Source organism: Cebus imitator, unplaced genomic scaffold, assembly GCF_001604975.1.
Source record: "Cebus imitator isolate Cc_AM_T3 unplaced genomic scaffold, Cebus_imitator-1.0 Scaffold234, whole genome shotgun sequence".
Classification (NCBI taxonomy): Eukaryota; Metazoa; Chordata; class Mammalia; order Primates; family Cebidae; genus Cebus; species Cebus imitator.
Window position 1 is genome coordinate 2781131 of NW_016107549.1, and position 13347 is coordinate 2794477.

The 13347-nt window shown below is 53.7% G+C and overlaps 1 protein-coding gene across 1 annotated transcript; it reads right to left on the reverse strand.

Moving 5' to 3' along the window:
* Window positions 1-218: 218 nt before the first annotated feature.
* Window positions 219-10679, reverse strand: CNN1 (calponin 1). Its single transcript, XM_017497710.1, has 7 exons — window positions 10418-10679; window positions 8230-8351; window positions 3366-3432; window positions 3139-3276; window positions 2567-2677; window positions 1070-1216; window positions 219-989 (listed from the first exon to the last, which is right to left on the reverse strand). The coding sequence occupies exons 1-7, from the start codon at window positions 10625-10627 to the stop codon at window positions 744-746; spliced, it is 1041 nt and encodes a 346-aa protein (XP_017353199.1). The 5' UTR covers window positions 10628-10679; the 3' UTR covers window positions 219-743.
* Window positions 10680-13347: the final 2668 nt, after the last annotated feature.

A 13347-nucleotide genomic window follows, 5' to 3' on the forward strand; every position in this document is an offset into this window, starting at 1 on the left:
GTGCGTCTCTGTGTGTAAAAGGAGTGTGTGTGGACTCTGCATGTGAGTGTGATGGGTGCCTGTCCTGTGTCTAGCTGAGTGGCTACAGTGAGGTGTGTGTCTTTGGGTGCATGTGAGTGTGTATGTGCGTCTTAGGGTGCGTGTGAGCGTGTATGTCCATGCAGATGTGTGTGCAGGAAATGGAGCATATCCAAAACAGGGCAGCCCTGAGGCCTCAGGAGATTTTACAGCCATTTATTGTGCTCCAGTGAAATAGAAAAAAAAGAAAGTGCTCGCGTTACAAACGCCGCTGTCACATCCACGTAGTATGCCAGTCGCTGCAAACCAAACCGCGTGTGTCCGCTGGGTCTCTGGGCATGCAGTTTGCTCCCACTGTGGGAATGGGGTGGGAGCAGGCCGAGCCTGGGCTCTGGGGGCTTCGCTGGGGGAGCTTCTGGTCTTGGGGGTACCCACTTGTGAGGGAGTGGGGGGACAGCTGGAATAGCTTTGCTCAGTGCGTCCTTTGGGCGCTGTTGGAGATACCCAGCTCTAGGTTGGACCCTGTAGCACTACAGAGTGGAGGATCCCCTTCCCCCCGATGGGCCCCCTAGTCTGCTCTCCCCAAACTCTAACCCTGCAGAGGTTGAGTTCTACAGGGGCTGGAGGATGCCATGCAGGGAGTGGGGGGTTGGCTGGGCCTGGCTGGGTCCGGCCAAGAGCAGCAGCAGCCTCCCTTGGGGGGAAGACAGGGAAGGCTTGTGGCCCTAGGCAGAATTGTAGTAGTTGTGTGTGTGGTGGTTGTGGGCAGGCTCCCCCAGCTCGGGGTACTCGGGCGTCAGGCAGTACTTGGGGTCATAGACCTGGCGAGGCAGCCCGTACACCGTCATGCCCCGCTGCGAGGCGCCCTTGTTGCTGCCCATCTGCAGGCTGACATTGAGCGTGTCACAGTGCTCCATGCCCAGCCCTGGCTCAAAGATCTGCCGCTTGGTCCCTGGTGCGGTCATGCCGGCCTGCGAAGGGCGGTGTGGTCAGGCCATGGGGCAGCCAGGGTCCCAGGCCTTGACAGTGTGCCCCAGGGGGCCCCTCTCACCTGGCTGGCTCCTTTGTTGGTGCCCATCTGCAGGCTGATGGTCGCCTGGTCCAGAGGCTGGTCTGTGCCCAGCTTGGGGTCGTAGAGGTGGCGCCGGGTGCCATAGGCTGTCATGCCCTGCTGGCTGGCAAACTTGTTGGTGCCCATCTAGGAAGCCAGAAGGAGAATCACACTAAGAATTACAGACCTCATCGTGGGCCATGAGGCGTGGCTGATGTGAGAGGATGAGACACTGTTTTCATGTTTTATTTTATTTTATTTATTTATTTAGAGATGGAGTCTGGCTCTGTTGCCTAGGCTGGAGTACAGTGGCGTGATCTCGGCTCACTGCAACCTCCGACTCCATGGTTCAAGCAATTCTGCCTCAGCCCCTCAAGTAGCTGGGGCTACAGGCAGTGTCCCCATGTCCAGCTAATTTTTGTAGTTTTAGTAGAGATGGGGTTTCACCATGTTGGCCAGGACGGTCTTGAACTCCTGATCTCATGAGCCACCCACTTCGGCCTCCCAAAGTGCTGGGATTACAGGTGTTAGCCACCACGCCCGGACTTATTTTATCTTTATATTTTATTTTGTTTTATTCTATTATTCTTTAATTTTATTTTTATTTTATTTGAGTCTCATTCTGTCGCCCAGGCTGGAATGCAGTGGCATGATCTTGGTTCACTGCAACCTCCACCTCCCGGGTTCAAGTGATTCTCCTGCCTCAGCCTCCCAAGTAGCTGGGACTACAGTTGCTCGCTGCCATGCCCAGCTAATTTTTGTCTTTTTGGTGGAGACAGGGTTTCACTATGGTGACCAGGCTGGCCTCAAATTCCTGATTTCAGCTGATCCACCCGCCTCGGCCTCCCAAAGTGCTGGGATTACAGGCATAAGCCACTTTGCCCAGCCAATTTTCATTTTTCAAATACAGGGTCTCACTCTGTACCCCAGGCTGGAGTGCAAGGATGCAATCATAGATCATTGTAACCTTGAACTCCTGGGGCTCAAGTGATGCTCTCACTTCAGCCACCACACATTTGGCTAAATTCTTAAATTTTTTTGTAGAGATGGCAGTGGCAGGATCTCTCTGTTTTGCCCAGGCTGGTCTGAAACTCCTGACCTCAAGCAATCCTCCTGCCTCAGCCTCCCTAAGTGCTGGAATTACAGGTGTGAGCCACTGCACCCTGCCTGAGGCACTGTTTCCAGTGGGAGCCTATCACATGACTGACTTCCAGCACTCCAGTCTCAGCCTGCCACGCAACAGCTGGAAGGTCTGGGCAAAAGTAAGCCAGCGTCTCCCGGCCTGTTGTCCCATTCATGGAACGAGTATAGTGATAACAGCATCTCTCTGCTAGGGGTGTTGGCAGAGTGAGTGAGTTTGTGAATAGAAGATGTGCATAAGGACAGTACCCGGCCTATAGTATAGTTAAAGCTGAATATTGCATCCCCAAAAGCCTGAAGACACCAGGGTGCCTTCCTGGCCTCCTTGACCTCTGTGTGGAGAGGATAGGGATGTACCTGCAGCCCGATGATGTTCCGCCCTTCTCTTAGCTTCTCCGGCTCAAATTTCCGCTCCTGCTTCTCTGCGTACTTCACCCCCACGTTCACCTTGTTTCCTTTCGTCTTGGCCTGGGAGGAGCAGGGAGAGCAGGGACTGACAAGGGGGACGCCCCTCTGCACGGTCCCCATGGACACTGTTTCTTATTTATTTATTTATGCGACAGAGTCTCGCTTTGTCACCCAGCCTAGAGTGCAGTGAGTGGCGCTATCTTGGCTCACCGCAGCCTCCGCCTCCTGGGTTCAAGCGATTCTCCTGCCTCATCCTCCTGAGTAGCTGGGATTACAGACATGTGCCACCATGCCCAGCTCATTTTTGTATTTTTAGTAGAGATGGGGTTTCAGCATGTTGCCAGGTTGGTCTCGAACTCCCAACTTCAAGCGATCTGCCCTCCTCGGCCTCCCAAAGTGCTGGGATTACAGGCGTGAGCCACCACGCCTGGGCCACACTGAGCTCGGGGGCACAAGTGGCCACACGTGCATCCCAGCCCAGGCCGCCCACTGTCCCCTGCCCAGCTTGCACCCACACTCACCATGCTGGCCAGGGCCAGGAGGGTGGACTGCACCTGTGTATGGTTGGTGTTCTCAAACAGGTCATTGGCCTCAAAGATGTCATGGGGTTTCACCCCATACTTGGTGATGGCCTTGATGAAATTGCCGATGTTCTCCAGCTAGAGGGGGACAGGTGATGGTCACTGGGGGGCGGGTGGAGGTCTGAGGTGTTGTGGGCAAGGATGGAAGAGATTGGGTCTGGGCTCACCTGATGCCAATTTTGGGTTGATTCATTGATCTTCTTCACAGAGCCTGGCTGAAGCTTATTGATGAATCTGAGAAGAGTGGGGAGGGGCTAAGAAAGGTGTCCCCCTACTCCTTACCCAGCCTAGCCCAGCGGGGGAGGATGGTGTCAGGGTGACCACAAGGGGCCATGCCATGCCCTAGTGTCACTTCTCCCTGCTGTCAGCTCTCAGCTACAGTCCCTCCAAACCACCCAAGCACACATACAAATGGGGCACTGATGCCAGGGAGCTAGACTCAGGTCCCAATCAAAAAGCCTCCTCATCCAAGGTGTGTCCAAGTCTCCAAGATTTCCCAAGCCTCGCTGCCTGGCTAATTTTTTTGTATTTTTAGTAGAGATTTGATTTCACCCCCCATGTCAGTCAGGCTGGTTTCGAACTCCTGACCTGAAGTGATATGCCTGCCTTGGCCTCCCAAAGTGCTGGGATTATAGGCTTGAGCCACTGTGCCCGGCCCAGAATGGCCTTTTTTTAAACAATACATGTTACCCTCCAGTGTCTCAGCATCCTTTTCTCTTGTAGACAGCAGGGAGCCCACAAGGGCCTCTTCTCTGACCCCTTTAATGATCTCATCCAGTCTTTTTTTTTTTTTTTTTTTGTCTGGCACAGGGTCTGGCTCTGTCGCCCAGGCTGCAGTGCAGTGGTGCAATCACAGCTCACTGCAGCAGCCTCAACTTCCCAGGCTCCAGCGATCCTCCTACCTTATTAGCCTTCCAAGTAGCTGGGATCATAAGTGTGTACCACCACACCTGGCTATCTTTTTTTTTTTTGTAAAGATGGGGTTTCACTGTACTGCCCAACCTGGTCTGGAACTCCTGGGCTCGAGTGATCCTCTTGCCTCAGCCTCACAAAATACTGAGATTACAGGTGTGAGCTGCAGCGCCTGGCCTCATTTAGTCTGTTGACTTTATGTGCCTCCATATGCCAGCAACTCCCTCATCTCCCTGCAGCCTGGGTTTCTCTCGGTCTCATCCAGCTCCCTCTGTGGGTGTCTGGGTGTCTCAAATCAAACTCACCCTGCTCCAGACTCCCAACACGCAGCTTCCCCCTCCAGACTCCCTCTCCCTCCATCTTCCCTGCCTAGCAATGCCCGCTTCTAGGTGCTCAGCCAGAGCCCTCAGACTTGCCCCCAACTCCCACTTTCTTCTTCTTATTTTATTTATTTATTTATTGAGATGGAGTTTTGCTCTCGTTGCCCAGGCTGGAGTGCAGTGGCGCAATCTCGGCTCATAGAAACCTCCGCCTCCCGGGTTCAAGCGATTCTCCTGCCTCAGCCTCCGAAGTAGCTGGGATTACAGGCATGTGCCACCACATCCAGCTAATTTTGTGGGTTTTTTTTAGTAGAGACGAGGTTTCTCCATGTTGGTCAGGCTGGTCTCGAACTCCCAACCTCAGGAGATCCGCCCACCTTGGCCTCCCAAAGTGCTGGGATAACAGACGTGAGCCACTGCACCTGGCTCCCAATTTCTCCTTCTCTCAGCCTCATATTCAGTCCCTCCACCTGCACTGGGCCTACCCTCTGCCTTTTAATAAGTCCAGAAGCCCACCCACTGCTCCCCGCCATCTCCTCCTGGGTCTGAGCCACCATAGTCTGTTTCCTGGGCTCTTGTAATGGGGTACCAACTTCTACCTCATCCCCTACAGCAGACTCTTCTTCATCCAGCAGTCAGAATCACTTTTTTTTTTTTTTGAGATGGAGCCTCAATCTGTCACCCAGGCTGGAGTGCAGTGGCGTGATCTCGGCTCACAGCAACCTCCACCTGCTGGGTTCAAGCAATTCTCCTGCCTCAGCCTCCCAAGTAGCTGGGATTACAGCACCCACCACCATGCCCAGCTAATTTTTTTGTATTTTTAGTAGAGATGGGGTTTCATAATGTTGATCAGGCTGGTTTCAAACTCCCAACCTCTAGTGGTACGCCTGCCTTGGCCTCCCAAAGTGCAGGGATTATAGGCGAGAGCCACCATAACCGGCCCAGAATGGCCTTTCTAAAACAATTCAATTTACCCTCCAGTTCCAAATCCTCCGGTAGCCTCCCACTGCCTTTAGAATGAAATCCTAACTCCTCTGTATGACTAAAAGGCCCTTTGTAAACTGGAAGCAGTGGCTCACGCCTGTAATCCCAGTGCTGTGGGAGGCCGAGACAGGAGGATGCCTTGAATCCAGGAGTTTGAGATCAGCCTGGGCAACATGGTGAGACCCGCGTCTCTACAAAAAAAAAAAAAAAAAAACAAAAAAAAAACAAAAAAAAAAACTTCACTGGGCGTGGTGACGTGCACCTCTAGTCCCAACTACTGAGGAGGCTGGGGCTGAAGAGGCTGGGGTAGGAGGATCAATCGAGCCCAGGAAGTCGAGGCTGTAGTGAGCTATGATTGCACCACTGTACTCCAGCCTGGGCAACAGAGCAAGATGCTGTCTCTAAATAAATAAATACATGAAATAAAAGGTCCTCCACCATCTGACTCTCAGTTCACTCTGTGACTTCATACCCACTTCCGCTCAACCATTTGGTGCTCGTCACACCAGCCTCCTCCTTGTTTCTTGAACACCCCAAGCGCGTTCCTACCTCAGGCCTTTGCACTGGCTGCCCCGTCTGCTTTCCTTACTCTTCTCCCAGGTCCCCTGAGCCTCCCTCACTTCATCCAAGGTTCTGTTCGAATGTCACCTCTTCACAGAGGTCTCTCAGACTGCTCTCTGTCTTTTTTTTTTTTTAGATGGAGTTTCACTCTTGTTGCCCAGGCTGGAGTGCAATGGCACAATCTCATCTCACTGCAACCTCCGCCTCCCAGGTTCGAGCAATTCTCCTGCTTCAGTCTCCCAAGTAGCTGGGACTACAGGCATGTGCCGCCATGCCTGGCTAATTTTGTGCTTTTAGTAGAGATGGGGTTTCACCATGTTGGTCAGGCTGGTCTTGAACTCCCGACCTCAGGTGATCTGCCTGCCTTGGCCTCCCAAAGTGCTGGAATTACAGGTGTGAGCCACTGCGTCTGGTCTCTAGACCCCTCTCTAGGAAACTGCAGCCCCTCCACCCGCCACACACACACCTGGCCTTCCTGTCTTCCTTTCCCACTTGGGGTTTCCCCAGGACACTTAACACCACAGGCAAGTCTGTGATTATTTGATCAACTATTTGATGGATCTCCTCAACTAGGACTAAAAGTCCTTAAGCTCTGAGTTGAATCTGTTCTGTTCACTGTTCCTAGTCCCTAGACCAGAGCCTGGCACACAGCAGGAACTCATAAATGCTTCTTGCATGAATGAATGAGTGAATTACCAAGTGGGTGGGTGACTGTACTACATTTCCTTTTTTTTTTCTTTTTTTTTGAGACAGCGTTTCACTGTCACCACAATGAGTACAGTGGTGCATTCATAGCTCACTGCAGCCTTGACCTCCAGGACTCAAGTGATCCTTTTGCTTCGGCCTCCTGAGTAGCTGGGACCACAGGCGCATGCCCCCATGCCCGGCTAATCACAACAAAAAATTTTTTGTAGAGATGGGATCTTACTATGTTATTCAGATCTTACTATGTATCTGTCTGAGCTGGGACACCAGCGTGCCCACCTCACCACCTGCCAATTCCTTGTTCCTAGTGGATGGAAATGGAACAAGGTAAACCCCCGCTACGTCTCCTTCTCGGCATCTAGGACTTGATGAGGCTGCACCTTCAGTCTTCCTGAGAGCACGCACAGTCACTTCACCCTGGGTCAGACTCAAATGCAGATAGGCTGGGTTTAGGGCCCAGCTATGCATTAGGATTGCAGTAGAATTAGGGCTTGGGAGCTGTGAGGGTTTTCACTTCCCTCAGCAATGAGGTTCTGAGGCAAGGAGAAAACCAGAGCCAGCCAGGCGCAGTGGCTCATGCCTGTAATCCCAGCACTTTGGGAGGCTAAGGTGGGCAGATCACTTGAGGTCAGGAGTTTGAGACCAACTAGGCCAACATGGCAAAATCCCGTCTCTACTAAAAATACAAAATCCCGTCTCTACTAAAAAGTTAGCTGGAGAGGTGGTGGGTGCGCCTGCAATCCCAGCTGCTCGGGAGGCTGAGGCACGAGAATCGCTTGAACCTGGAAGGCAGAGGTTGCAGTGAGTCGAGATCCCACCATTGCACTCCAGCCTGGGCAACAGAGCAAGGTCTATCTCAAAAAAAAAAGGTCGGGTGAGGTGGCTCAAGTGTGTAATCTCAGAACTTTGGGTGGCTGAGGCAGGTGGATCACATGAGGTCAGGAGTTCGAGACCAGCCTGTCTCTACTAAAAAAAAATACAAAAACTAGCTGGGCATGGTGGCACATGCCTATAAGCCCAGCTTTTGGGGAGGCTTAGGCAAGAGAATCACTTGAACCCGAGAGGCGGAGGTTGCAGTGAGCTGAAATGGTGCCACTTCACTTCAGCCTGTGCAACAGAACAAGTCTCTACCTCAAAAAAACAAAACAAAACAAAAACCAGAAAGAAAACCAGGGCCTACTTTAATTATTGCCATACCTCTCTCCTTGGGTCACTAAGCCGGCCATGAACAGCTGTTGGCTGCTGCTTTTTAGCTGTGACTGCTCTTTCTGGGGACTCTGGTGGCCATAGATGGGCCTACCCTGCATAGCATGGTGGTTAAGATTCCAGGGTCATTTCCCTTCAAACAGTGTGGAACTTGGGGCAATGTATTTCACCTAACTGAGCCTCAGTTTTCTATGCCTGTTAAATGGGCGCAATGATGACTGGCCATCCCAAAGGTAACTGACAAAGTGTTCAACTCAGTTCCAGAATCATGGATGTTTTGGGGGTTGAGGGGCTGCCCAGACTTGGTGGGGTGCAGGGTCTGGGCTTTCAGAGCCTTACTCACTCGCAAAGAATAATGCCATCTTTGAGGCCGTCCATGAAGTTGTTGCCGATGCGACGGCCCGTCACCCCCTCGATCCACTCTCTCAGCTCCTGCTCCCGCTGATGGTCGTACTTCTGGGCCAGCTGGGGTGGCGGGGGGCAGGGGGCACAGAGAAAGGGGTGAGGATGCAGTGGGCCAACCTGGGCTCCCTGGGTCCTATCCGAGCCTCCTAGAGCCTGATCTCCCTGGTCCTTCCCAACTAAGGTAATTTTGCCCCAGATCCATAGTTGGTGGGGGGGCTGGGGAGGGCTGAGGGCCAGGGCCGAGGTGGCACCTGCCCAGGGGGCCATTCCGGGCATTCTGAGGTTTGGCACCAGTGAATGAGATGAGGGATGGGGTGTGGGGAGCTGGATCCTCTGAGCTAGCAAGGTTGCGCCCAGCCCCCTGGTTTTCTGTCCAGGCCAAACTTGGGGCTTCTTTTCCTCTAGTCCTGCCCTCTCTGTGCCCCCGGTTGGAAGAGGGGGCACGTCATGAAGGGGAGAAGGAGGTCTATGGAGGTGCCCCCGGGTGCTGGCTTGCAGAAGAATGCTTGTCATACAACTCTGTCTTTCCATGTCCCCCAGGTCTTCAGCTCCAGGGCTCTGTCTCTGGTTAGGGGTGGGGGCTTAGCCTCTGTCTTAATGCCCACCCCTTGCACGTCTGTGTGTCTCTCTCCCCCTTATCCCTCCGCCTGATTCCTCTGTCTCCCTCTTCCCAGTTCTGTCTTTCCTTGGCCCTTCTTGAGGTCCCCATCTCTCTGGGTGGCTAGACCCTGCCTGGCCAGGGGTGGGACTCCTGGGTCTTGCATCTCAGCCTCTCTAGGTCTTTCTCTGTCTCCAGGTTTCCTCCCTGAGGTGGGGGTGGGGCTCTGTCTCTCCTCTCGGCCCCTCCATCCCTGTCTAGGGTTTATCTGACTCCCGGCTCGCCCTCCCCGCCGTCTGTCCCTAGGGTGTCTCAGGCTCCCAGTATCTCTGTCTGCCTCTCCCCCTGCTTTTCCCTCTCTCCACTGTGCCCCCCTCCCCCACTCCCATTTCTCCAGAACCCCCCGCCCCAACCCAGCCAGGCTCCCAGCCCCTAGGGGACCGGGCTGCCTCTTCGTCTCCCGGGTGGGTGGGGGGAGGTGGGAGGGGTGGCCCCCTCACCTGGCCCCGGCCCTGCCGCCCCCCACGCCACCAGCCCGGCTTTATAAAGCAAACCGGCCCTTATATAGCGTGTCCCCGGCTCCCCGAGGCCGCCTTATAAGGCGCGGCGGCTCTGCGCGGCTCTGGGGCCGGCGCTGGGGGGAGGAGGGCGGCGCTGGGATCTGTCTTCCGCCGAGGACCCGCCCCCCACCAGCCCCCTCCTCCAACCCCGAGGATCCCCCGACCCAAGTTCCAACCCAGCCCCCGACTTCCTCACCATGGGACCCTGGGAAAAGCCACCCTGAGCCTCAGTGTTCCCCTCTGTCAAATGGGGCAGGAACTCCTCCTTCGGCAGTGCTGTTGGGACGATTCCAGTGGGCTGGAAACTTCAAGTTCTCCCCCTACCCCGCCGGGAGAAACTGACCCCATCCTGGTGTGTGGGGGGTGAGTCCAGGGTTGGAGCGCTGTACCTGCTTTACCTGGGACTGCAGCATTTTGCCTCTCCTCTCCTACCCTCAGTTTACCCCTCCATAACATGAAGGTGATGTCGAGGTGTCTTCCTAGCTCCACAGTTAGGAGACCCCTGAGCACTTCTGATGCACATTTCCTGCCCTCCACCGTCCCCCTCTGCCTTCAAGATCTCTTATCCTTTCTGGGCTTCACTTCCCAGGGACTCTAGCTCTCAAGTGCTCCCTAATTTATTTTCAGGCTGGGGGGTATGGGAAAATCCACAAGTCTTCCCCCTATGTTGTTCCCCCAAAGAACACAAAAGGTTAACAGAAGACTGATCAGGTGGGTATCTTTGCCATGGACTGACCTCCTCTGTTTAAGTGTGGCTGTGTGCCCCCCATTGCACCCCCAACCATAGCTGGGGGCTCTGGGATGTTCAGGGAGAGAGACAGGCAGCCCCTATCCCATATCACTCCCTTTTCCCCCTCTCAGTTTCCAAGTCACATGGGATAGGCAGGAGGGGGTTCAAGGGACCCCAAGCAAGGGGCTCTGGCCTGGCAGGACATATGGGCCAGGCCAGGGAGGCCCCCCAGCCATACCTTGTTCTTAACCTCAGCTGACAGCCCATAGGCAGGGCCTCGGTTGAAGTGAGCAGAGGACATGCTGGCTGATGGGCTCTGGCGGCGGGCAGTGGCAGCACTGACGCTGAGGACCGCAGCAGCAGCTGAAGCTCCGTCTGCACCCTCTTCCCTCCTCACACGTTTTTGAAGCTCTGGAGGCGGCCCGGGTCTCTTCCAAGGCCATTCCATTGGCTGAGGGGGCCTGCCAAGGGGCGGGGCACCCCCCCACCTCAGCTGCCTCCCCCCACTTGTGATGTCAGGCCCTTGGTATTGGGAGCTGATTGTGTCATTGTTTCCACCTAGGGGGGCAGCCTGCGTTATTCTGGGGGGGCTTGGTCAGACAGAGACCAGCCTTCTTCTACCCACCCCTCCCACTGTCCACTGGGCCTCTGGCTGGGTCTCTGAGTCTCTCTGTCTCTGAGGTCATCTCTCTTTATCTCTCTGGAGTCTTGAGGCACAACTGAATCCCATGGTAGTTTACTGAGCATCATCCTGGGTTTACCTCCAGATACCAACAGTCTATAGCCTTAGGCAAGCCCCTTGTCATCTCTGGGCCTCTATGGCCACATCTATAAAATGGGCTAATGATAGTGCCTGCCTCATGGAAAAGTTGTAAAGATCAAAAGAAATATGCCTCTGACATGCCCAGCATAGTGCCGGCCACAGCAGAAGGACTCAGGCCATAGCCTTCTTCTTCTTCTTTTTTTTTTTGAGACAGAATTTCACTCTTGTTGCCCAGGCTGGAGTGCAATGGCACAATCTTGGCTCACTGTAACCTCCACCTCCCAGGTTTAAGCGATTCTCCTGCCTCAGCCTCCTGAGTAGCTAGGATCACAGGCATGTACCACTGCGCCTGGCAGCCTTTTTTTTTTTTTTTTTTTAAGGCAAGGTTTCACTCTTTCTCTGGACTGGAGTGCAGTGGCACAATCACAGCTCACCATAGCCTTGACCTCCTAGGCTCAAGTGATCCTTCCACCTCAGTCCTCTCAAGTAGTTAGAATTACAGACTTGTGCCACCAACCTGGCTAACTTTTTTTTAGAGATGGGGTCTAGCTATGTTGCCCAGGCTGGTCTCAGATTCCTAGGCTCAAGCAATCCACCTGCCTTGGCCTCCCACAATGCTGGAATTATGGGCATGAGTCACCATGCCCAGCATATAGCATTCTTTATGCTGAGGGTCCAGCACCCCAGTTCTGTCCTCTCCAGCCCCTCATAAGGACGTGGAGGAGCATAGATCCTGGGTCTCACCCCCTGCCATCCACTTGTGTGTCACCTGAACCACAGGGTGACTTTGTTGGCGAGCCCCAGGCCATGAACCATGTCCCTGTCAAGCAGCCCTACCTAGTCAGATGTCACCCCTGGACCACAGGGGTGGATGCTATGCCCATATCATGCCACATGTGTCAAGGCCATGTTTGTGACACGTGGATGACATGTCTGCAACCTGCCACACACTACTGACATGTTAAGGACATGCAGTTTATTGGTAACATGCTAATGGCATGGCTGCAATAAGCCAGATAACTACAGCCCTATGTCAGGCCATGTTCCAAGCTCGGTACAAATATCCACTCAATTCTCATGACACCCTCAGAGGTGGACACTGCTATTAATATTATTATTATTATTTGGAGACAGAGTCCCCAGGCTGGAATGCAGTGGCATGGTCTCATCTCACTGCAACCTCCACCTCCTGGGTTCAAGCAATTCTTCTGCCTCAGCCTCCCAAGTAGCTGGAATTACAGGTGCCTGCCATCACACCTGGCTAATTTTTGTATTTTTTAGTAGAGATGGGGTTTTGCCATGTTAGCCAGGCTGGTCTCAAACCCCTGACCTCAGGTGATCCACCCGCCTCAGCCTCCCAAAGTGCTGGGATTATAGGCATGAACCACATGCCTGGCCTTATTATTGTTATTACTTTGGAGACAGAGTCTCACTCTATCCCCCAGGCTGAAGTGCAGTGGCATGACCTCAGTTCACTGCAACCTCCACCTCTGAGGTTCCAGTGATTCTCCTGCCTCAGCCTCCCGAGTAGCTGGGATTATAGGCACCTGCCACTATGCCTGGCTAATTTTTGTATTTTAAGTAGAGACAGAGTTTTGCCATGTTAGCCAGGCTGTTCTCGAACTCCTGACCTCACATGATCAGCCCGCCCACCTCGGCCTCCCAAAGTGCTGGGATTACAGGCATAAGCCACCATGCCCAGCCGACACTGTTATTATTAATACAAGTACTTTACTTACAGGTGAGGAAACTGAGGCACAGTGGCTTGGAATCACTTTTCCAGTGTCACACAGCAGGCCAGGGGCAGAGGACAATTTGAGACCATGCTCCATGAACCTCAACTATGAGGCTAAGGTGGGGTTTTGCAACCTCTGCACTGTTGATAGTTGAGGCTGGATAATTCTTCATGGTTGGGGGCTATCCTAGGCATTCATTGTAGGACTTCAAGCAGCATCCCTGGCCTCTACCTGTCACATGCCAGTAGCACCCTCTTAGTTGTAACAAACAGAAATGTTGGGGCAAGGCGGCAGGAGCCTGTAGTCCCAGCTCCTAAGGAGGCTGAGGTGGAAGGATTGCTTGAGCCCAGGAGTTTCACCAACATAGCAAGACCATAGTCTCTAAAAGAGGAAAACTGGCTGGGCTTGGTGGCTCACGCCTGTAATCCCAGCACTTTGGGAGGCCAAGGCAGGCGGATCACGAGGTCAGGAGATCGAGACCATCCTGGCCATGGTGAAACCCCGTCTCTACTAAAATACAAAAATTAGCCAGGTGTGGTGGTGCGCACCTGCAGTCCCAGCTACTCAGGAGGCTGAGGCAGGAGAATAGCTTGAATCCGGGAGACGGAGGTTGCAGTGAGCTGAGATTGCCACTGCAGTGAGCAACAGAGCAAGACTTCGTCTCACAAA

Excerpts from the sequence above, each read along its gene's own strand:
- CNN1 (XM_017497710.1), bottom strand. The coding sequence starts at position 10,627 with ATGGAATGGCCTTGGAAGAGACCCGGGCCGCCTCCAGAGCTTCAAAAA. Across the intron at positions 3,433-8,229 it reads GATGGCATTATTCTTTGCGA|ATTCATCAATAAGCTTCAGC; the intron begins GTGAGTAAGGCT and ends CACTCTTCTCAG. Across the intron at positions 990-1,069 it reads CCAACAAAGGAGCCAGCCAG|GCCGGCATGACCGCACCAGG; the intron begins GTGAGAGGGGCC and ends CGCCCTTCGCAG.